General features: G+C 54.4%; 1 protein-coding gene across 2 annotated transcripts; it reads right to left on the bottom strand.

The window, feature by feature from the left end:
* Window positions 1–767: 767 nt before the first annotated feature.
* Window positions 768–21,988, bottom strand: CDC42EP4 (CDC42 effector protein 4). 2 transcript variants are annotated; one of them, XM_010997996.3, is made up of 2 exons: window positions 21,778–21,988; window positions 768–3,536 (listed from the first exon to the last, which is right to left on the bottom strand). In XM_010997996.3, exon 2 carries the CDS (start codon window positions 3,428–3,430, stop codon window positions 2,357–2,359), a length of 1,074 nt encoding a protein of 357 aa, XP_010996298.2. In that variant the 5' UTR covers window positions 3,431–3,536; window positions 21,778–21,988; the 3' UTR covers window positions 768–2,356. The 2 variants fall into 2 exon arrangements, with proteins under 2 accessions (XP_010996298.2, XP_064351658.1); XM_064495588.1 differs by lacking the exon at window positions 21,778–21,988 and adding an exon at window positions 20,708–20,839.
* Window positions 21,989–23,716: the final 1,728 nt, after the last annotated feature.

Below are 23,716 nucleotides of genomic sequence, written 5' to 3'. Positions count from 1 at the left end.
GGGGTCCCACCCAGGATTGACATACCCCGCCTCACTTCCCAAAGTAATGATGCTTCAAGATGACTGAATGTGGAAAGGGTTTCAAATCAGTAATGTTCTCACTCCACCACTGGGTGACTTCAGAGGTGGCGGCCATGTGGCCTCGGAAGCACATCTCGTCTATAGAATGGGGACACCAGAGTCTACCTCATGGGGCCTTGAGGCTGAACTGAGACCACACCCCCTGTAAGCTGATTCTCCAGGTCAGATGGTAATAAAAAGGAGGAGAGGAGGGAGGGCGGCCCCTTTCCTGGCCCGCAGCGCCCACCCGCCGTGTAGTCCTGGTGGCCACAGCTCCCACGGGGGGAGGTCAGGCACCTTCCAAGGTTTAATAACAGCTTTGCAGGCACCACTGCGGTGACTGTGCCTGCAGCCCAGCCCTCCAATCCCTGCAGGATTCCCAATTAGCAGATGTGGAGAATGAAACACAAAACAGCTAAGTGACTAAGTGCCCGAGGGTCCCCAACTGGTAAGTGGCAGTCAGGGCACGAAATCCCAGAGCCCCCAAGGGCCTGCCCAGACAGATGGGCATATGAGGCCTCGTCCTTCTGGAGGCTGGAGAGGAGGAGCAGGACACAAGAGAAGCCATCTGGGGCCCCTGAGACCATGCGTTGGGGGCTCAGGGAGCCCCAGGACCCACAATCCACACCCTCACCCCTGCCCAACCCTGTCACGTCCTAAAATGACACCCCCCAACCCAGAAGCAGAGATAGACACCAGCTGTGCTGTAGGGCTTTTTTTTTTTTTTAATGTTTCCTTGCTGTTTTAACATTTTCATGGAAAAAAAATTTACAGTTTAGAATCTGGAACTGACCACTGTCTCGATGGGTTTCAAGGGCAGCTGGCGGGGGCTGCAACCCTTCGATTCCTCCCCCAGAGAGGGAGCTACGCTACTGGAGCACCAATGGGGCACTCGAACCAGGAACTAAGCTAGTGTCTGAGTCAGGATCTGGTTAAAAAAAAAAAAACAGGGAGGCTAAAGCAGCTACACCCCCAGGCCCTGGCCGGGTCCTGTGGCACTTCTGTCTGTCCCCTTCCCTCCACTGGCTACAAGGGGACAGGAGGCCGGTTCCTAGGACAGAAAAACAATCCATTAACCCTGGCAACGTTACGAGGATGCAGAGAGAAATCTGAATTTCACAAGGACCATGAATCATTCGTTAGTGTAAGTATGTCCCAAATAGGGCACGGGGCATACTTACACTTAAAAATTTTAGCCTCTGCAGGTCTGAGATCCTCATTTAACTCCGCATTCTGTTGTTTTGTTTTGTTGCTAACGCTGTCCCCTCAGGGCCATTGACTCAGAAGTGGGGAAGGGGGCGCAGCTGGCAGAGGCCGGAGGAAGGAAGAGGAAGTAGTCAGTCCCGGGGTGGGGGAGGGTGGGGAACAACCCAGTCAAAAGAGAGCTCTTATCTCCCTATGGGAATGACTTTTTTTTTAAAAAAAAAAATCATTTTCCAGAAATGTTCTACTCTGGCTGCCTTCCGTCGTTAACAGCTAAGGGGGTGGGGGCGAGGACATATACGCACAGACACACCCCCCCCCATGTAGTTCTAAGTAAAGTCTGGAAGCGCTTAGTATAAAGGTTTTCTAAAAGGTTTTCCTTCTGGTGGCGGGTCTGCTAACACCGTTCCTGATAGTGTTCTAGAAGGATTTAAACAGAACAAGAACAAACCAACCCACAGAGACCGCGCGAGGGCCCCAGCCTGCTTCCTAGTGTCATCCTGGAAGGGCCCCTTCTTGAACATTCAAGAAGCCCAGGGGCCTTCCTTCCATTCTGCATCCTGTTCCCTTCCCCCGGGGAGGGGTCATGTTTAGTGTACACAGTCCGTCCGGCTTTCCTCCAAGGGGCTCCCCAAGTGGCGCCAGGGAGGGAGGAGGGAGGGGCCAGGACTGGTGACCTGTCACATGCATTGACCGCGGCAGGCCCCACACGACAGAAATGCCAGGAGAAAAGAGTTAAATGTCCGTAGCCCCTGGCTGCCCCACTACTGCTGCACACGGCAGGAACTCAGGGTGACATCTGGCGTCCACTTGAGGCCAAGGTGGAGGAAAGGGAGGCCGGGAGAGGAAAGCTCGTTCCTGCTGTGAGAACACAGCCCCATCCTACAGAGTTCGGGCAGGGCAGGGTGTGCAAAGAAGTCAGGCGCCCAAGCCAGCTCCCCAAGTCACTCTCCTTGGGCCCACAGGCTGGGCCAACGCCATTCAACGAGGTCCAGGGTCTGTGGCCCCAAGCCAGGCTCTTGGCTGCCCTTGTGTGGCTGGGGGCAGGGAGGAGATGAAGCCAAGAGCGTGGAGCCCCCACTTCCAGCCCACCTCACACCCGGATCTCATCCTCCTCCTCCTCGTCCATGAAGGAGAACTCGGTGTCGGGCTGCCTGGGGAGAGTGGCCCGGGCCCTATCTGGCCCCCGGAAGGCAGGGCTGCGCTCCTCCAGGACACCTGAGGTGCAGCTGGACAGGGAGCTGCTGTCCCGCGTGGTGTGGCTGCCCAAGCTGCGGGCCGAGCCAGGGCTGGGGGCCGCCGCCGCCCACCCCTCATCCTGCAAGGCGCGAGAGGACAGCGGGGGCAAGTCCGAGCCCCCCTCGCCTTCCTGCCTCCCCAGGGGAGGGGCTGCCGCCACAGACAGGGGAGCCTGTGTGGGACTGCCTGCTGGGTCATCATCACCGTGGTAACCACCATCTTCCTCCTCCTCTGGTTCCCACTCCTCCTTGTCCATGATGCTGAGGACGTCGCCCAGCATGGAGGGCCCCAGGTCGATGTGGAAGGACATGATGGACTCAGCGTGCTTCAGCCCGAAGCCGGCCTTGGGCATGATGGGCAGATCCGTCAGGTCCCCAAAGGCCTGCTCGTCAAGGAGGGGGTCGGGGGAGTGGGGGGCGGCCGCCCCGTTCCGCCGGGGCAAGGCCTCCTCCACGCCCACCTCCTCGGGGCCGCCCTCCCCGGCACTCCCCTTCTTCACAGGGCTGGACGACAGGCTCTTGGGCAGCTTGCTGGAGCCCTTCTCCGCGGCCTCCTTCTCATTCAGCTGGGGCAGGGACATGGCGTTCTTGACAAAGAGGGCCGAGTCCCGCAGGGAGCCCAGCATGTCTCTCTGCTCTCGGTCCCCTCTGGTCACCGACTGTGACCGCTTGCTGCCCCGGAACTTCCGCGACAGGAGGCTGCGTTTGGAGGACGAGGAGGAGGCCGGCTCGTCCACGGACTCACCATCCAGCTCACCAGCCTTGCTGTTGAGAAAGGAGGTGTCCCCAAAGGCGTCCCCCGCCCGGCCCACGTGCATGGTGTGGCGGAAGTCGCCCAGCGGGGCACTGATCATCTCGGCCGTGAGGTCCACCCGGGAGCGGCGCTTGGAGTGCACTGAGCTGGACACCAGCTGCTTGAGGATCGGCATCTTGCCGGAGGGGAGGGGAGGGGGGCCCTCCCGAGGCAGCAGGCGGATCTGGGGTCAGATCTGAAGTCCGGCGGGTGGAGAGAGTGATAAGGAGAAGATCATAGGGCTGCAAGAAGAGAACAGCAGGTAAAGGGTTAACCTGGCACAAAAGCCCACCTGCTCTCCTACCAAAATGAAATGCTATGAAATAAGCCAGCAATCAATTTCCTAACCCTGCCTATTTCCTCACGCACAGGCTCCCGGGTTAGGGGAGTGCCCTCTGCAGTTCAGGTAGCCGCAGACGTGCTTTCCCTGAGACTTGAGAGAGAAAGAGCTTCTTTCTTCTGCAGGACAATGTCTCCTCACCTGGCACCACCTTCCCTCCCCAAACCAGGACATTGCTAGAGGGACCGCAGCCACACTGAAATCGAAAGATGTGGAGGTGCGCAGCAGACTAGGGAGAGACTTGACTCCCATGAACAACCAATCTGGAGACATGCTGTAAGTTCTTCCTGCTGTCTGACCTCAATCCCTGTGAAGTTAGTGGACACCTCAAGCTGAGTCACAGTACTCAGAGGAGGGGAGGACAGGACAGGCCCCAGGGAGATGCAGCCTGGCACCTCCACAGCTGTGGGCAGCCCGACTCACTCTCTGAATCAGAATTAGGGTGGGGCTGCTGGGACCCACAGAACCAGCTCCCCAGCCTTCCAGTCCTTGCCAGGTGTCCTGAAAGTGAGGTTCCCGCCTGCAACAGCTCCACCGTGGGGCCCCAAGCTCTTTGCCAAGGATCCATGCCCCCCACCTCTCAGAGACCAAGATTGGGAAACTCCGCATTTTCTTAGTCACTAGCAATGCAGGGAGGCAGGGACTAGTCCCTAGATGGCCGGGGGCCCCCCTGGAAACTGCAGACCCCCGGGGGCTTAACCTGAACCAAAGAACATCAGAGGGGAGCCCAGGAGAGCTCTGAAAGCTTGAAGTAGACCACCCATGCAGCTCCTGGGAAGGGCCAAATTGAAGTCCAGCGTGGAAGCCAAACCAGCCTGTTTCCCTTAGGAGGACCTGCCCCAAATGCTAAACCCAGCAGCGCAGGGCAGAGCAGGGTGGGGAGAGGTGGGTGAGGGGTGGTGCTGGGCCACCAGTCCTGCTAAGAGCACAGCTCTCAATGGCCCCCTCATTCCAGGCCCACACTTCCCGTTGCAAAGCTCAACCCATCATGCCCCACCAGGTTTCTTCCACACCCCCTATCCTCCCCCAAGCTAGGCCACCACATCCCACCTGGCCCTGCTTCCTTTTCCCCTTCAACCACCCTTCACCTTTTAACTAAAACAAAACATGCCCAGGACTCCCCAAAGCAGATCCCCGATCCAGCTATCGGTCCCTGCCTCCCTCCTCGCCGCTCTCTCAAGCTCACACTCTGCCCCGGCCCTGAGCTTGTCTCCCGGACTGGACACACGCAGGTCCCTGCTGGAATGCCTGTCACCTGGCTCACCCAGCATCCTCCAGGGTCCAGCTGAGATGCCCTTTCTCCCGGGAAACCTTCTCCAGCCCGGGGGAGTCCTCCCGGCCTGACCCCCAGCACTTTGGATGCCCTGCTCCTGGCAGGCACTGGCTACATTGTTCTATCCCTGCGGCTGGACTGTTATCTTCCCACTGGACTGTGAGCTTCCGGAGGGTTCCATCGGGGCTGTTCACCACTGAATCCTGTCTGGCAGTACGTGGTGCAGTCGGTCCTCAAACACCTCCCTCCTACTCCCACCCCGACCCCCAACCCTAGCCCAGACCCTGGGTGGCTCCCTTTCTGCCTTCCCAAGCCCAGTGACAGTGCCGTCGTCATCACTTCAGCCTGCAGCCAGACTCCAGGGCTCCCAGCCTGACCTCTTTTGCCCTCTAACCCCCTCCCCATGCTCTCCTTCCTTGTTTCTTGTCCAGATGCTGACGCCCAGTCTGATGGTTCCCCCAGCACGTGCTCCCCCCCACCCCCAGACAGTCATACCACCGGTCAGTCCAGCAAACAAAGTTCTCTGGGGCGGGCGGTGGGAGCCAGGCACCGGGGGTGACCTGGGCTGGGCTGAGTCAGGTGAGGACTGCCCTGGAAGTCCTGGAGATGACCCATCACGGTCACTCGGCTCCCTCTCCTCACTCTCCTCCTTATCCCCATTGAACTCTTTTGAAAGTTCGCCTCCCCTACCCCTAACCTGGCCCCTCAGTCCTGCCCACAGCCAGGATCTAACCTCCAAATAATCAGACACGGAACAGCTAGACTAGCACCTGGCAAACATTTTCCATAAAGGTCCGGACAGCAAAGATTTTCATCTTCACGGCTGATACGGTCTTGGTCACAGCTACTCAACTGTCTGAGCAGTAATAGGAAAGCAGAAGACTGTATGGAAACAAATGGGTGTAGCTGTGTCCCAATAAAACTTTATTTATAAAAACAAGTGGTGGGCCGCATTCGGGCTGACCCCTAAGCTAGACACAGGAAAACTACTGGCCTCAGTGTCATCCTCTCAACACTGCTCAGGAGAGAGTCACCGTATGTGACCCCCTGGGCCAGCCACAGGCTCCCAGGCCAAACTCTGAGGGAAACTCTCTTTGGCTAAACAAGAGAAAAGGAGGATGGAGTCAGCCTCAGGCATGTTTGGCACTGAAAGAAATCAAACCAGGTTTCTAAGGGACTCTTGGAACTGAAGAAACCCTCGGGCTTCCACTGCCACCAGGGCAGTGAGGTAAGAACAGAAAGAAAGGGTCCAGGTTCTCAACCTGCCTGCAACTCGGCTCGTGGCTCTGCTCACAGAACTCTGGGATCTCAAAGAGCTGGTAGGGAAGGGACACCCAATGCAGCTCTTTCGTTTTCCAGATGAGAAAACAGGTTTCCTGAAGCAAAGTGGCTTTTCCAGATTTATGTGCCGAAGGGCAGAGCGGGGCTCGAAGCCAGTCTCCTGGTCCAGTGCTCTTTTCGCTCCACACCAGGCTGCTCTCTGGCCTCTGGTGGGCGGCCTCTCTGGTCAGTTACCAATCACAACCCCCCCCCCCCCACTTCTGGCTGGGAGAGTCTAGAGAGAGGAGACGCCTGGGTGCTGCCTCAGGAAGCTTCTTGTGTTACCTGACACGGCTGGCACCTTGAGCCAGACCGTTCTGCGTTGTGGGGGCTGTCCTGCACGGTGTCAGATGTTGGATGGCACCCCTGGCCTCTGCCTCCTAGATGCCAGTAGCATTCCCCCCACCCCAGGTGTGACAGCCAGCGTCTCCAGATATCCCACATGTCCCCTGGGGGCAAACCTGCCCCGGGCTGGGAACCCTTTCCCTGGAGCGACAACACACATGGGACAATGAGACACGTACTGTTCCCTGGGTAAACAAAAACCAAAGAAACAAAAAAGAAAAAAAGAAAAGAGAAGAAAGGAAAAAGGGGAGGAGAGGGGCCATAAAGGACCAGAACTGTGGGATCAGTGGCATGGGCCTCCGGAGTTGCATAAGGGTTTCAGAGTAACGGCAGGAATCCCCAGACCCAGTGAGCAATGTCAGGCACTGTGGTTTCCCCGATCTTAAGTGCTCATCAAAGAGAAAGCAAAACCACAGGCCGGCTGCCCAGGACTCAGCAGAGACGGTGCAGAAGCCTGTGGCCACCCAAGGGACCAGGTATCCTGGCCGTCACGGCTACAGCACAGGAGGGTCCCACCATCCCATTAACCCCGCTTCTAGCTCATTTTCAAGGGTAAGACCAGAGACCAGGATAAGAGGGGCCCGCAGGAAAGTCCCTAGGCCAGCCCCAAGTTCGCCAGGACCCCGCACAGCCCCACACCCCAGGAAGGTGGGGCAGGTCTGGCCAGTGCTGTGGTCTCACTCCCTGGGGGCAGGAAGGAGGCTTTGTGGCCTGTGAAAAACCAAACCATCTTCAACAACCAGCATGAAAAAGTCCCGAGCCCTGAGAGTTGGGACCCAGACATTGTCACCTGCTGGTCCCGCTGCCCAGCAAGGAAAGGCTGCAGGACCCGGCAGTCCTGGGTCGGGGGATGAGGGGGCGGGGGTGGGGCGACAGCTAGAGCTCAGATGGCCAGGCCAGGCTCAGGGCTGGCAGGAGTTCACTCACTGAGTGGTTTGAAGTCCTTGGTTTTATGGCCCCTTAGTGACACCATCACCCTAAGCTTTGAACAGAAAGCGATTTGGGGGTGAGGAGATAGAATTCTGAATATAAGTCCAAGCAGGTGGCCTGGACCTGTCCTGGGGGCAGCTTGGGAGGCCTGAGTGCCCGCCCGGAAGGGGACTGTGCCAAAGGGGCTGTGGCTCTGGGAGGGGGCGTTGCTAAGCACAATGACTCAGCTCCAGGGAAGTGGCTAAAATAGGCTGCTGGCCAGACGACAGGGCAGCCACTCCCCTCACCCTGCCCTGGGTGGGCAACCCCACCCCAGAAGCTACATCCCACTCTCCTGGCAGAGCGAAGGAAGGTGGAGCAGCAACTCGCATCTGTCCCGGACTCCCCTGCCGCTGGTGGAATCAGTTCCCTCTGCCCTTGGCCCACTGACCACAGAGCATTCCTCTAAGGCAGGGGCAACTAGCCCTCCCCGGAGAGGCCAGGACCCTGGTTGGATGGACACTACCACACCAGCTCTGCTCCTGGGACAAGAGAGAACAGCCCTGGCCGGGACCCCTCCCTCATTCCATGCGCTGCCGTACAGAGCACGGCCCTCCCACATCAGCCAGCCCAACGGCTCTGAGACAGACCTGCGACCTCCTGGGGCAGCCAGACCATCCTCCCGCTTTGCAGCTGACCTGTAAGCTCACCCCAGTACACAGAGCGCACACGCTTCGCCGCCCACTGCCCCTGGGCAGCCACTCCCCCATCACCTCCCCTCCTAACCACCCACCCGACTCCAGCTCTGAGCAATGCGGCCAGACAGAAGGGGGCATTCGACCCCAGATGACTTCAGCTGTGGCTTGGATTGGGTACAAGAGACTTCGTTCATTTACTCACTCATTCATTCATTGGCTTACTACACACCCACCAATTTCCCACAACTCTTCTAGGCCCTGGAGACAGAGCAGTGAAAATAACAGTGTGGAAAGCCCTGCCTTCCCGGGGCGCACTTGTAGTACAGGTGTGGGTGGGTTGGGAACAGGGCTGTAAACATGCAAATAGAACAGTGTCTCGCAGTCCTCAGTGTCAAGAGGGAAATGGGGGGGGGGGGGGCGGTGCGAGTGAGTGTGGGAGTTATGGGCCTGCGGGACGCCCCCCTGAGGAAGAGGCAGCTGAGAACTGAATAATGAGAAGGAACTAGGCATGCCAAGAACATTCCAGCAGCCGGAACAGCACATGCAAAGGCCCTGAGGTAGGAACAAGCTTGTGCTTGAGGAACAAAATGAAAGTCAGGGGCCAGGTCACACAGGGCCCTCCCAGGAAGACTAGGTGGGAATTTGAATGGTGTTCTAGGTGCCAAAGGGGGCCTTTCTAAGCAGGAAGTCATCCAGTCTGTGTGTTTGGAGGTTCCTGTGGCGGCTGGATTGGAGGCATGGAGAAAGGAAAGCAAGAATTCAGAGCAAAGAGGAGGGGGGCCAGGATGAAGGTGTGGTTAAGGAGGTGGACAGAGCGGGGCACATTTGGGGCAGGGTTTGGAGGTAGAGACACCAGCAGCTGCTGAGGGCCCAGATGGGGTAGAGGGAGGGCAGAATCGAAAGGGAACCGGGCCTTCGAGGAGCCACCTCGAGCCCAGGCATCCTTTTCCGGGGGTGGGTCTCACCTGGCAGGCCAGGGGTGCAATCAGCAACCTGCCACCAGGAGGAACTTGACTTTGCCCAAACAGGGGACGCCTTCTGCTACACAACATTGGTCAGCTGGAGCCACATGCTGGAGGGGATCATGCAAGGAACGCCGTGTAACATGGGCCACGACGCCGTAAGAGGTGAGGGGCTCCGGCTTCTGTGGCCAGAGAAAGATCCAGCACTTTCTGGAATGCTCACCAGCCTCATCCTGCGAAGATAAGAAGCCCCAGTGAAGGCAGAAGGCTGTTTTATCCCAATAGCTGGGGGGCAGCACAGGGAGCGCATGAGGACTGTGGGTGTTCTGGGACAGAGCTACACAGAACAGGAGGAACTTTAGAGAGGGCTGTGTGGTCATCTTAGCTGACTTTAGTGCATTCGCAATCTTAGCTCCTTCACAAACACTGCCAAAAGCCCTCTCTGTATTTGAAAGCGTGCTGTTTGCACCAGGACATTAAGAACCCCTGTCTTCAAATGATTGGAGCCCGAAGAGCCACAATGAAATTAAAAATAAAAAATAAGAAGAGCCAGGATGGGGACATGAAATATCACGATGCTAACTCCTGTACCACTGGTGGATCTGTGTCAAACATGGCCTTAAAATACGTGGGCGTGGAGCAACCCGGCAACCATACCCGCAGAGATGGAGAGACTAAATTAAGAGACTTGCCCTAGGTCATGGATTGAAGCCAAGGCTTTATTCCCACACCAGGGCTCCAGCCACTGAAACAACCATGCGCGACCCAAAGTGTGGGGGCCTTAGCACACCAAAACCTGGGGCATGTAATTCACTCGTGTGCGTGTATACACATCCACATGTGTATATTTTTTATAGGTTTACCTACGTGGCTGTTGTCAATTCATGAATAGAAGAATAAGCTCTAGTTTTCCTTCTTTTGAAAAAAAAAGAAAGTCTATATACTATATGGGAGTTCTGGTGTTTTCCTCCCACATCCCGGTGATTTCTCTTGCACACCCCTAGGGGTGCTACAATTCAGCGCCCAGTGTCACACAACTCCCACTGAGGCACCCATGGCGCCTGCAATTTTAGAGATTCCAAGACTGAGCGATGGGGGACATCCCAGAGATTATCCAACCTGGTGGCCTTGATTGGGTTATGGGGGCGGAAAGAAGTACTTGCCCAAGGCCGTGGAGCTGGTGAGGGACCCAGGTGGTGGCAGTGGTGCCCAGGTCTCCTGTCTCCCTACCTCTAAAGGTCCTTCCCAGATAACAGGATGGATGACTCACTGCCAGGCGCCGGGCCACACCCTCTTGTGTCTGTTACCATCTTGCCCCCCTTGAGCTGGGGAAGGAAGAACTTCCCTCCCACCGAACAGCAGGTACTAGATGCCACCTGGCAGGGAGGGAGGTACAAAACCCTGGCCCAAGAGCAGCTCAGAGTCAAATCCCAGGACAGGGTGGGCAACTGTGCAGGTTCTTTAAATAATGGCTGTAAGTCACGCATGATTCAGGCATCGCCACAGTGGGAAACCTACCCTGTGGAATAATTTCAAAGCTGCAAAAGATCCCAAACACAGATATTCATCAAAGCCTTGTTCATAATAGCAAGAGACTGGAACCCACCTGATACCCAACAATAAGAAAATGGTTGAGAAAACCACTCACTCAACAGATCATCCTGCAGGTGCAAAGAGCGTGTACCTACAACGTGGAAAACTTTTTCTAAATGGCATCAAACAGAAGGGAAGAAAAGGGCAGAACTTATACTAGTTTAGACACAGTGATCACAGACTACGCACACGCATGGGTGAATAAAGGCAGAAGGGCACACAGAGAATGAAGGAGTGATGTCAGGCTTGAGTGGAAAACAGCCTTCTTTCTTTTCTTTCTTTTTTTTTTTTAAGTTTCCTTTAATGTGGTAGGACTGTTTTGATAACAATAATAATAAAAATCCCACAGCATCAAAGGCTTAAGGAAAAAATCTTAATTTCAAAACCAGCTTAGAACGATCAAGTTCTCCGAGTCCAGCAGCTGCCGCCGGGGGCAGGGGTGGGGGGAGAGTGGGGCTCAGGCCACAGGTTCTCATATCCCAGAATCTCCCGTGAATGTCTGTTCGCTTCCTCTCTCTCCCGCTAAATCTGCATCTCCCCCGGCTGGACATGTTGATTATGACCTTGTTTTATTTTTCAGCTGTCTGGGAGGACGAAGTGGGCCATCTATAAAAGCTGGTGGCAGGGGAAACAGGAGAGCTGAGGACTCTCCCAAAAGAACTCGCCCCCCAACAGCTGCTTCCTGATGCTTGAGCCCCTCAACTGAGCAGATGAGAACAAACTACCCCCACCGCCACCCTCACCCCCATCCCCAGAGACTGGCCAGTTTCCAGTGACACTGAAGCCCTAGGCTAGAGGCCAGACTCCCACATGGGTGATCCCACAGCCACATCCTATCCAAGATGCTCTGGCAGGTGAAGGTTCTGTTTCTGCTGCTTCCATAGTCCCAGCTCAGCTCTACTGATGACTACAAAAGAGCAGAGCAAATGAGAAGGGGCGGGACACAGGGACAGCCCCCCACCCCGCCCAGTGCTCCAGCAACTGGCAGACCACCAAGCCGTGTGCAGAAATAGCAATGCTGTCAGCAGTTCCCATTTACTGGGTGCCTGCCTCATGTAGGCATTGTGCTGCGACATCGTAAATTTATGCCCCGAACCCTGCAAGGAGGGTGTCACGATTGGCCCCATTTTCCAGAAAAGAGAAACTGAGGCTCAGATGGAATGAATGCCCTTGCTCACTCTCCTAACTACTAAACGGTGGTTTGAACCCTTTCTAGCAGACCTTGGAGGTGGGATGGGAATAGGGAGGCTGTTTATCCAAGAACGACCCTAGGACCAAGACTGACTCCCCCATCAGAGATCTGCTCCCGGGGATGATTCATACGGGCTCCTTCTTACTCAAGATCGCATCCTGCTTCCTGCTCTGAGGACCCTCCCAATGTTCTGACTCCCTGGGAGGTGAGAGGTGGGGAGGACCACCCAGTACAGAAGCCAGGGCTCCCCCAGCATATTTAACAGTGGACCCAGTACAAATGTTTCCCAATCTCTATCTTGTCGTTTCCTGGTGGTTCCAGTTGCCAAGAAGGAAGACCAGAACCTCGACCCAATCTCTCCCCCAAAGATTGGCTGTGTGCTTGTTCCAACTTCCCAGCCTGCCGGCCAGTCAAGACTCTGGGCTCATTGGCCCAAGGGTACCACTGCCCAGCCACACTTGGGCACATCCCATTTCCTGGAGATAAACATCCTCTGACTGCTGGCTTCTTCCTGGAAGGAAGGGAAAGTGGCAAAGCCCCAGTTTCACTACATGCCTTCCACAGCGGCGAGCAGCCACTGCGCACTCCCCAGGCATTCCTGCTTCGGGGCAGGGTGAGAGCAGTATTACTGGGGAGGGCGATGAACCCACCCCAGGTAATCAGGACGCGAGGCTCTTTTCAGAGCGGGGCTCACAGGGTGAACGACGTGTAGTCCACACCAGAACTCACTGACTTCCACCTTCTGCTGCCTCTCTAGGGGTTATTAAGTAATTTATGCCTGCACCGTCCAATATGGCAGTCACCATGCTATGGAGCATGAAATGGGGACTCGAGATGCAAGGCTTGAAATGTCCAAATCGACATGTGCTAGAGGATGCAACATCCACAGGACTTCAAAGCCTCAGGATAACAAAAGAATGCAAAACAGCTTATTTTTTTATATTGATTACATATTAGAATGATATTTGGAATATAGTGGGTTCAATAAAATGTTCATGTCACCTCTTTTTTACTTTTTATAATCTATCTATTAAAACTGTAAATTACGTAAGGGACGTGCATGCTACTTCTGTGAGATAGTGCTGATTTAGACATTTTTGTTCTTTTTTACACAAGCAGCATTTTCCATTGTAGATGGATAAAGCCAACCATTGTTCACATTCGAGTGAAAAAAGTTACATGTTAATAAATAGCGCTACATCATCTTAGATTAACTCCTAATATCCTAAACTTCACATCCAGCGGGCCACTGATGGATGCTAACTTGTTTCAGTTTTGTTCAAACACTGTCACAAATAACCTTCCAGCTAAGTCTGCACAAGTCCTTATTTCCGGAGGATACAAACTTCTAAGTGAGTCAAATTACTTCTGTTTCTTATTGTTAACTTGTTCTCCAGAAGGTTTTGGCAAGTTACAGCCTCACCAACGGCGATGACAGTGTCCAGCATCAGGCCTTACTGTTTCTTCAGCTGAACTGAAACCAACAAAAACAGTCACCACCACCGCCGTCCTCACAAACGTCTAATTTGCTTTTCTCTGATTACCTCAGAGGGTAAACATTTAAAAAGCACTGTTGGCACGTGTATGCTTTCTTTTGTGAATTGCTTGTTGAAGCCTTTTGTCCATTTTTGGGGCGGGGGTGTGGGAAGGGGCTTCACCTTTTTCAATGGGTTTTATGACTTTCAATATTAAAGCTATTAAGATTTTGACTGTATTTTGCAAATATTTCCACAAATATATCAAAAGCCCATTTACAATGTGGTAATTTTGGTTTTTTCCATAGAGTGCTTATTAATTTTCACAAGGTCAAATCTATTTTATGATTTCCAGCTTTTATACTAATGAAGCAAAGACAGTCCCCATTCCCACATTTTATGATACTATCCACTTCTTCTAAAACTACCAGGTAACATGATAAATAAAAACTACTCATGGCAAAGAATACTAAAAAGAAATTCACTAAAGATGTGTGTGGCTTATAAAATTGTGGGTCATTCAAAATAGATAATACATTAAAATGTAACAATAATTAGTTACTGATTTCGTATAAAATTGTCATAAAATATGAGTAAAGAAATCAAATGCTACCTTAATCAGATATTAAATTCTTTACGTATAGATTCCACCCACCCACGGATCTATCTCCAGGCTTCCTTTTATGCTCACTGGCCTTGGTTCATCCGTAACCCAGGTAAGTGTACTCTGTCACTCTGTAAAATAGGTTCTGAGTATCCAGTTGGATAATATTCCTACTTTCACTTTTTTCTAAAATTTCCTTGGCTTTTCTAAAGCAGTTTGTCTTCCAGGTGGACTTTAGAAACATTTCCTAAAGTTCCAAAAGAAATCCTGATGGAATTACATTGGAATTGAAAGCAAACAATAAATTAATTGGGGAAGAACCGACATTATCACAACAAGATGTCTTTATATCCATTTATTCAAAACTTAATGGAGTTTGTGGTTTTTCTTCCTACGAGTCTTACACACATCTTGTCATGTTTATTCTGAGTTATTTTATGGTCTCCTGTTGGGAATGGATTTTGTACTCTGCCCTTCTGCACAGCTGTATCTTCTGACTGGTTAGAGCCGGTACAAGGAAAAGCTACAATTTTAAAATTTATTATCTATTTAATGGCCACCCTACTAAGCTTGTGCTGTCTTACACACCCTCAGCATCCATGCGATTAAATCTCCTGGGCTTTGCAAGTAGACCAGCCCATCATCTGCAACTAATAATAATTCTGCCTCCTCCATTCCTTATCTTGTTATACTTGCTACAATTGCCAACATAATGTTGAACACTATTACTGACAGTGAAGATCTCTGTTCCTGGCATTTACAGGGATGTTCCCAACCTAGGTCATCCAGTACAGTAGCCGCTAATCCCATCAGGCTGCCGAGTGCTTGAAATGTGGCTAGTGCCTCTAAGGAACTGAATTTTTAATTTTATTTCATTTTCATTATTTTACATGGAAAACTGATGCTTGCTTCAGTTATTGGAAAACCTAAGTATGTTTAAAACACCTTGAGTGAATCTTTTTCAACTGTAAATTTTATGAAATCCAAATTATAAGTGTTTATGAACTTTAGCCAGATTGAAATGTCCTGTAGGTGTAAAATACACCCTGGATTTTGAAGGCCTTGTATCAAAAAAAAAAAAAAAAAAAAAAAAAAAAGTAAAATATCTCATTAACATTTTTTATGGGGGAGGGTATAGCTCAATGGTAGAGCACATGCTTAGCATGCATGAGGCCCTGGGTTCAATCCCCAGTATCTCTGTTAAAAAAATAAATAAACCTAATCACCTCCCCCCTCCAAAAAAGGAATGATAATAAATAAATAATTTGAATGAGTTTTAGAAAAGAAAATATGATTTTTAAATATTTTTATGACTACATGGCAAAGTGACAGCATTTTGGATATACTGGCTTAAATATAACATATTAAAATCAGTTTCATGGGTCGGCAGTTTTTTAAGTGTGGCTGCTGGGAAACTGAAAGCTACGTGTACCTGACATCACATTCCTATTGACTGCACTGTTCCTGGGGTATTCCCATTAATCATGGTGCTTGCCATTGGACTCATACAGGTATTCTCAATCATCTTAAGAGAATTTACACTTCTTACAGTTTTAGGAAAATGATACCAGTCACTCAGCCAGGCTGAGTTGTGGGAAAACACCCTGTAGCTTGGATAATTTACCCCTTGATTGCTGGAAAAATATAGAAAAGGTCCAGTCTAGCTTAAAGAGTGCAGAATGATACCCCACCCGTGGACCACAGGCAGATATGCCTTCCCTGGATCAGGGCTCACGGAGGGAGTCTGAGGAAGGGCACTAATATAATTAAGCTTTTACTTTGTACCAAGATAGCTGCTTTATTTTGATTAAACTGCCCCACTCCTTTTTGGAACAAGTAATAACACTGTCCTTGGCATCTGGAAAACCTCATCACACGTACTCTTCCCGCCAGTCCCAAGGAGTTCTCATCAATGTCTCCATCTCGCAGATAAGGAAACTGAGGCTTAAGGGTTCAGTGCATCACCTGAGTCACATAGCTACTACGGACAGAGCTGTCCGAGTCTGCCTGACCTGGGCTTTTTCTGAACCCTGCGCTTTTTCCACTTGACCCACTAAGGTGTGTCAGGGGAGCTTTATAAGTATGGCACAGGACTCTGAGATCTGATGAAGGTTATGGATGTATGAACACCCACAGATGAATGGTTTTGCATAGAATTTCAGGTTAAAATACCCCTTGTCCCGGCTCCCCATCCCCCACCACTCCAGAAAAAGTAGAAATAAATCCTGGGAAATACAGACCCTGGGGCCCCTGTGGGAAGTCCATCCTGCCGGGGAGTTCTGCTCCTCCAGGCTGGGGATACGCCTCTCTCTCCACTCTGCTCCTCCATCTGTCTCTGCCTCCACCTCCCTCTTCATCCCGGAAGCCTGTGCTCCAGCAGGCGGGATGCCGTGAAGGCACGGTACAGGGAAGGAGAGGAGGCCCCCTCACTGCCCGGGCGTCACACCAGCTCAGGAAGGGACAGGGGTGAGCCATGACCAGGGAGTGACAGGAAGCAACAGCTCCGGAGCCAAGACTCGAGGAGCCAGCAACTCAAGGGCATTTGGCAACTTTGCTCATTTACAGGGCTCTTCCTGGAGACGTGTGTGTGTGTGTGTGTGTGTGTGTGTGTGTCCCTGCCACCCAGCTCCCGCCACAGAGGGAAGAGCCTGGAGAGGAAAAGGGGTGCCTGGTGGGGGCCCCATGGCTCCTCCCTCCCACTGGGGCCTCCAAAGGAAGCGGCTGGGCTTGAAATCAGATCGCCCGACCTTGTTTGGTTTCACTTCACTTCTGAGAGCGGAGTGCTCAGCCAAGGGGTGGGGAGTCAGAGGACACCCCTGGGTCCCCAGAGGGAGCCAGGGCATCTGGTCTCACTCCAGAGCAGGCTGGTGAATCTTCCATCTTGGCCCTGCTGGATGGATGGTGCAGCATGGGGGTGAACAGCATGGACCCTGGAGCTGGACTCCCTGGTTCTGAGCCAGCGGGCCGCACTGGGCAAGTAACTTGCGCCTCAGCTTCCCCATTAGCCTTCCCAGTGATGGATAATATTACATACTTCCCAGCACTATTGTGAGGATTAAACAAGCTAACAGAGGTAAAGCCCTTCCGCAATGATGTGTAAGGGGTGTTTGCCATGAAGATGACGCTGTAACGTGTTCTCTCTCAGCAACTGCAAGATGTCTACACCTTGAAAGGTGGGAGGAGAATTTCAGCATCCCGGTGACACTCTGGCCACTGTCACTCCCCAAGTTCATTATTAACCTGGGACACCCAACTTCCTTATCACCTGAGGACACCTAATCCACAAGACTCCGGGGCTGACCCCTTTCAAAGTCCTTGGTGGGGTGGGGGGTGAACTGTTGCTGGGGGGCGGGGTGTCCTCCTGGCTTCTGAAGCCCAGAGATGGACTGTAGTCCTGATCAGCAGTGGGGTCACACAGCCCTGAGATGAGGTCTCTTTCCTCACCTGCCTTCCCTTCTCCCTTCTTTGTGTTTCAACCTTTAATGATGCAGGAGGAGGAGCCTGGCTGGTCTCAGACAGGACTTCAGCTCTTTCTTATTTCAGTTCAATGTAGGTGGTCGAGTTGGAGGTGGGAAAAGAGAAAGCCCTCCCCTTCCTCTCCTGGATGAAGGTTAGAGAACTTAGGAGTCTGGGGGACCTGGGATGCTACCAGCAACAAATAATGCACAAAATCTCAACATGATCAGTCCCCTCCAAAATAGAGTCTAGTCCTTTGGACCTAACCTGATTCTCAGTAGAGGTGTCCACAAGTTAAACTGCCAGCCCCAGGGAGGATCTTCTGTGCCCCCTCCAGCTCCCTACTCCCACGATTTGATTGAGCCTTAAACCCCAAGGGCAGCGGGAACACAGGGGTTCCTTCTGATGCGCCAGGGCCAAGGGCAATATTCTGAGGAACGGAGAAGAGTTGCACAGACTGGAAATCTGAGTGTGGAGAGGAAGGAGTGGCACGGAACAGATGCCAGAACGCAGAGCCTGGCTTCACTGTTACACTGGGGAGATCTGAAGCTGGGGTCTGTGGACCAAATTCACTTACCCCCAGAACTGTACAGACACAGGGATAAGGAGAGCCCAGAGATGCTCCCAGGGAGGCTGGAAGCAGCCCTGCTGACACCAGCCGTCACCCCGATGGTCAGAGCAGAAGATGGTGGTCTGAGCGGCCCTGGCTGAGCAACGGGTGCTGTCCCCAAATACAGCCCCAGAGATCTTTCTGGCCCTGGCACTGTGGCTTTGCAGATGCCCTCAGCCCCTGGGATGAAAGAACGAGGTGGGGAATGCCTGTGGTTTCTTACAGGCTAGGCAAGAGGTATAAGTTTTCATTCATGAAGATATCCCAATGTGCCCTCTCCAGAAGGGAGACCATTTCGCAGCTGGGAGGCTGAGTGGAGACCGCCAGTGAGGGGCCCTGTATCTGGCAAAGGAGAGCTCTGGATGTCAGCGCTGCCACCCTGGCCTGGAGCCCTGAGCTGCAAGCTGGCGGTGCCCGGGGGAGACTCATGTACATTACTGGAAGGAACCCAAGGCTCCTTGTATTTTAAGCAAGAGCTTCAGGGACACAGTGAGAGGGGATGTGGGATACCAGTGGCTAAACTCCCTTCTCAACACCCTGCCAGCAAAGAGCCTCATCCAATCACGCCCTCCCAGCACGACCACCTTGTCCCCTGTCCAGAGCGGGCTGGTGGGGGTCCATCTTTGCAGAATGCCCCAGAGGTGCTGGCCAGAACTGGCCTTCAAGACACTCTGGTCAGTGGGATCCAGTGTTCGGTTCTTTTTCCCAAGGTTGAGAAAAAGCCTCCAGTCATAGGTCAGGGGACCAAGGATCGGGTCAGCTCTCATAGCTTCCAGGGCGGGATTGCTCAACCCCTCTCCCTCCGCCTCCAAGCCTTATCTCTGGCATCAACCCAGATCCTGTTCCTCCAAGGGACAGACTCCTCCCACCCCCCACTGGGACAAGATCCTCTGGGCCTGCAGAACATCCTGCCACTGGAGGCTGGAGTCACTGCCCCCACAGCAGTTCTGGCCTCTGAGCCCTCTACTCCCACTTTCCAGACCAGGGGAGTGGGGGCAGGGCAGAGAGAGAGAGAGAGGCAGCCGATTTCAAACACTGTGCCTGCCACACCTGGGCACAGCCCGTCCTGGCCACAGAAATCAATCAACCACTCCAAAGGTGGAGGCGGTTAGACTCTCTGAACCAGAGCCAACCAGAGCCCTTCTGGGAAAGCTCCTGATTTGTAAGGCCCCTCTCCTAGGTCAACATCTGCCCACCCCTTGCACCAACCCCACCTTGTAGACTCTAACGTGCTCGGGGCTCCCTGGTCTCCAGTCCTGGGGCTGGACTGTCAGGTTCCACAAAGCAGCAGGACAGAAGGAAGCAGGGTGCGGACGTACATCACATTGGAATGAGCATCGGTGAGTGGGCATGTGGAAGAGATGTGAGGAAAATGGAAGAGGGGTCAAGAAAGAGAAAGGTGGAAATCCCAGAAAAACAGAAGGAGTACTCAAAGCAGAGACCTGAGCTGGGGGGGGGGGGCGTCATGTGAGCTACAGGTCATCCAGGAACTCAGATAGATGGCAAAGGGGCTGAGACCCCAAAACACCGCCTCTTGGGAGCAGAGTCATTTTATCACACTGGCCCCTTCCCAGTCCCTGAAGGGGTCACTGGGATCCATGGGAAGATCAGGAGAATCTGCTCGGATATCTCCCAAGGTTCACTGAACCCCCATCTGTGGGAAGGAGCAGCTGTCCTCAAGGAGTGGAGGGGCAAAGTCCAAGTTCGGAGGAGATAAACCACACTAAGCAGTCACATGAGCAGCTCACACAGGGGAACTGAGGAAAGCTGGAACCCACATGGCACCCCCACACTCACACAGGGTCCTAGCCACCCCCCAGGGATGAAGCCTCCCAAGTCAAGTGGGTGCCCCATTACTGCTTCGGGAGCCCTGAGGCCACCTAGAGGCTGGGCTGGGCCCAGCCCGGGTGCAGCAAACTCCCCGTTTCTGGGGGAAATCCACAGCTCCGCTTCCCCCTTCCTTTGTGCCCTGTTCTTTGTTCTCTTAAAATTCAGTCCATCCTGCCGGTGGTCCCCTCCTCCACCCCGGCCTCAGAAAGGGGGCGGAGGGGGTGGGGAGTTATTAGAAGCCCAGACTGCGCAAAGAAGTTGCATTGCTGGAGGCCCTCCTGTAACCGGGCCTCTCATTGTTTACGCTGGCTGGATGGGGAAAGCTTTCTCTGGTCCGGATGGCCGCTGGGGGTAAGGATGAGGGAGGTTCCCCCTCGCGCACCCTAATCCCCCCAGAGGAGCAGGGGGCTTCACACAGCTCTAGGACCCTTTCCCGGTTCAACTGCTCAGATAGAGGAGCAAAGAATAGGCACCGTGGACGCAGCCAAGGGCCGTGGGAGCCGGTCAGATTGCAAGGGGTGACAAAAATGGAAAAAGCATTGTATTTCCCCTCCATTCTCCCAGGGAGAAAAAGAAAACTTCCAAAGCTCAGGCTGCAGTGTCTCATCAGGAAACAAGGAATCTGGTTTGAGTTAGCAGAGAGCACCCCTCCCCCAGACACACACAGACACACACACACACACATATTCACATTCACACGCCCGGCTTGGGCTCAGTCCTCTCCCAGGAAGCCCGCCCAGCCTCAGCCCTCCAGCTCTCGCTCCGGATTCCCGCCCAGCTCTCCCGGCCGGCCGGCCGGCACTCACCCGCAGCGCCCCGACCCGCAGAGTGGCTCACAGGGGACGCACCCGGGGCAGGGGGCAGTTTTGCGTCCCGACTAGGGGCGCTCCAGGGAGGGGGCGGGGCTAGGGACGGCCGATCGAAGTTCCACCGCCCCAAGCGGGTGATTAAATCATTAACCAACCGCTCCCGGCTTGCGGCCAGGTCAGGAGCGCTTTGCCCAGGGCGCACCCCGCGCGCGGGCTCCGCGCGTAGCCCCCTCCCGGGCTCGGAAGGAGCCGCCAGCTCGCCCGGGCCCCACCCCGCCGAGGGGCGCCTCGGCCTCTCCCCGCCGCGGCCTCCGGGTCTTCCGAGGAGGCGGGCGCACGGGGCGGGTGCCTGGCGGGGAGGAAAGGGCTCGGGGGGAGGGGGGCGGAGAGTATTTGTTCCCTCGGCCATTCCCTTCCAGACAGCTCCTTGCCTCTCTTTTCCCCGGCCCGGTGACATTGGGTGGCGTGTGCTGCAGTGTGTGTACGAGCGCCGAGAGTGTGTGTACACGCCCCTGCCACTACGGGCGAATAATTCGGCTCTTATTCATGGAGAACTCTGTGCACACACGCCCCCCTCGGGGAGACCGCGAGTCGCGCGCTGCCGATTGTTGTGCTCCTGCCCACGGCTACACACACCCCAATCCCAGGCAAAGGGGTGGACCTTTCAAAGCCGGGTCCCCCCTCTCACCCCACCTTCAGCCCTACCCCCAGCAGTGCCCAGGGCCCAACCAGCGAATCGCAGTCTGGGGAGAGGAAATCGATTGGGAGCGAGGCTTCACCCGGCTCTCTGCCACCTCCTCCTCCCCGGCCCGCTCTGCTCGGACACAGGGTGCTTGGCCCCGGTCCCAGGAACCCGAGCCGCCCCGCACGTGCCCCAGCCCCAGCCCTGCCACCCGGGAGCGGGCGCAGGAGTCGGGGGCTGAGCCCTGCTTCCCGCCCCACTGCCTCAGTCGCGGCTTTTTCAATCCTTTGCCCCACAGGTTGGCTCGAGGCCCCCAAGCCAAGCCCACCCAGGCCCCTCAGGGCTCCGGTGCTGTCACGGCCAGAAGCAGATGCCCGTCGCCTACCTGGATGCCCAGAGACGCGAGCGCCGGGCTGGAGCGGCTGCGCTCTCCCCTCCGTGGGCTCCGCGAGGCGCCGGGGCTGGCGGCCCATGTCAGCGCCAGCGTCCGTTTCCCTCTCACTCTCGGGCTTTCAGGGCCGGGAGCCGTTCGGACACTCCCCTTCCAGGCTCCTCCCGCACCCCGCCCCCCGCACCGCTCCGCGCTGATGTCACGGCGCCGCCGCAGCCAATGGCGCTTGGGAACCTCGGCCCGGCCGCTCGGCCTCCTCGGTTCAAATCTGAAAGCCTGAAACTTGGGGATCTTGATGCGGGGCGGCTTGGGCCGAAAGGCCGGCTAGGACCGGGGTCGGTGGGGTCCCGGGGCGCCCCCGCCACCCTGCGCTCCGACCCAGATCCGCGCCCCTCTAAACTTGGGGCTCCCAAGGTCTGGAGCGCGACTAACCCCGGGGGCCTTGCACGAGGCCCTCCTAAGGCTCTTCCCCGTCCCGAGCCGAAGCCAATAACCCCGCCCTGGGGCGTTTCCGCTCCCTCCTCCCGGATCCAGTGCCTCGGGAGAGGGAAGCCCCCAGGGTCGACGCCGCCTGGGCCACAGATTCCATCCCAGACTTCTACTGGAACCGAGAGGGAGGGGAGGAGCCGGCCCCGAGGCCGAGCCGGAGTGGGTGTAAGAAGGACTTGGGCAGGTGACCTGTCTTGGATGGTCCTTCTTTCCCACATCTGTGCCCCCTGCCTCCTGAGTACCCGCCAAGGCTAAGTTCTGCTCCAAGTGAACCTCAAGGGTGCTGCACTCCTGAGACCCCTTGTCTGAATCCTATGAGAATCTTTTTAGAGGAATAGCTTCTTCCATTTGTAAATGATCATTACTAATAGATGCCACAGGCGAGAGGGCACAGCACAAAATGAAAGATCCCGAGCTGTTCGCAGCTCCCACGCCTGGGGTTTTAATTTTAAGGGAAAGGAGTGAGGGTGGCAGAGGCTCTAGGCTCCCTCCCACTAATGTGACCTTTGATGGGACCCCTCAGTGGGTCCTTCTGGGCTGGTTCCTTCCCAGACAGGGCTCCCAGGAAACGCTGATGTCCCTTGTCCCTTTCCACCTGAAATCAAAGCTGAAGTCTCACCTGTCCTCCCAAAACGTTCCAGATGCTCTGAGGCACCTCCCTCCCACCTTCTCTCTCCCCCCACTGTTAACTAATTATTTTGTCTTCATGGCTGGCTGTTAGTAATTGGTTCTCTTTTTACAGGTGTCTGGGGTTTGGCCTTCCCAATTAGATAACCTATCAATTTAGCATACCTCCAGGACAAAGTCTTTGTCATTCTTCCACACCTTATCCGAATCCAGTGCTTTGTATTTGAGTCCCCTTCCACAAACTTTGAACATTCATGAGGTTTGCTTTGGGGACGAAGAAAAATAAAGCCCAATCCTTGCCCTCAGGATGCCCTCAGTGGATACAGTCTGGTCCAGGAAAGAGCTCAGTAGTTGCTTCTGGACACTGGTCCCCACTGCAGTGCTAGCACCCTCACAGTGAGTTTGGATCAAAAGAAGCTGCTAATGTTCCCTGATGTTTGGAATCCCAGATCTGTGAATTTCAAGCGGCCTTTGCCTCCTAAGTGTCTGCTGAGGCTAAGTTCTGCTCCAACCTCTCACACTAGAGGCTGTCTATGGATAATCAGAGGATACTAACAAAATGGAAATCTTGAAGCTTGAATACCTACCTTGACATTCCTGGCAAGCTCTAAGCTCCTGATGTTGGAGAAGAATTTGAGGTCTTAACTGCACCTTTGGTGTAACTTGACCTATAAGCCTTTAGGCCCGGACGTGTGTCTCTGCGTGTTCTAGCTAGGGCCTGCTCCTGTGTGATCCTTACAGCTGCGTGGGCCTGCCTCCCCACATGCACTTCCCCCCTTCCCAAACACACACCTCCCAGCATTTGTTAACACCAGGT

Source organism: Camelus dromedarius, chromosome 16, assembly GCF_036321535.1.
Source record: "Camelus dromedarius isolate mCamDro1 chromosome 16, mCamDro1.pat, whole genome shotgun sequence".
Classification (NCBI taxonomy): domain Eukaryota; kingdom Metazoa; phylum Chordata; class Mammalia; order Artiodactyla; family Camelidae; genus Camelus; species Camelus dromedarius.
This window is presented reverse-complemented; position numbering and strand designations above follow the sequence as displayed.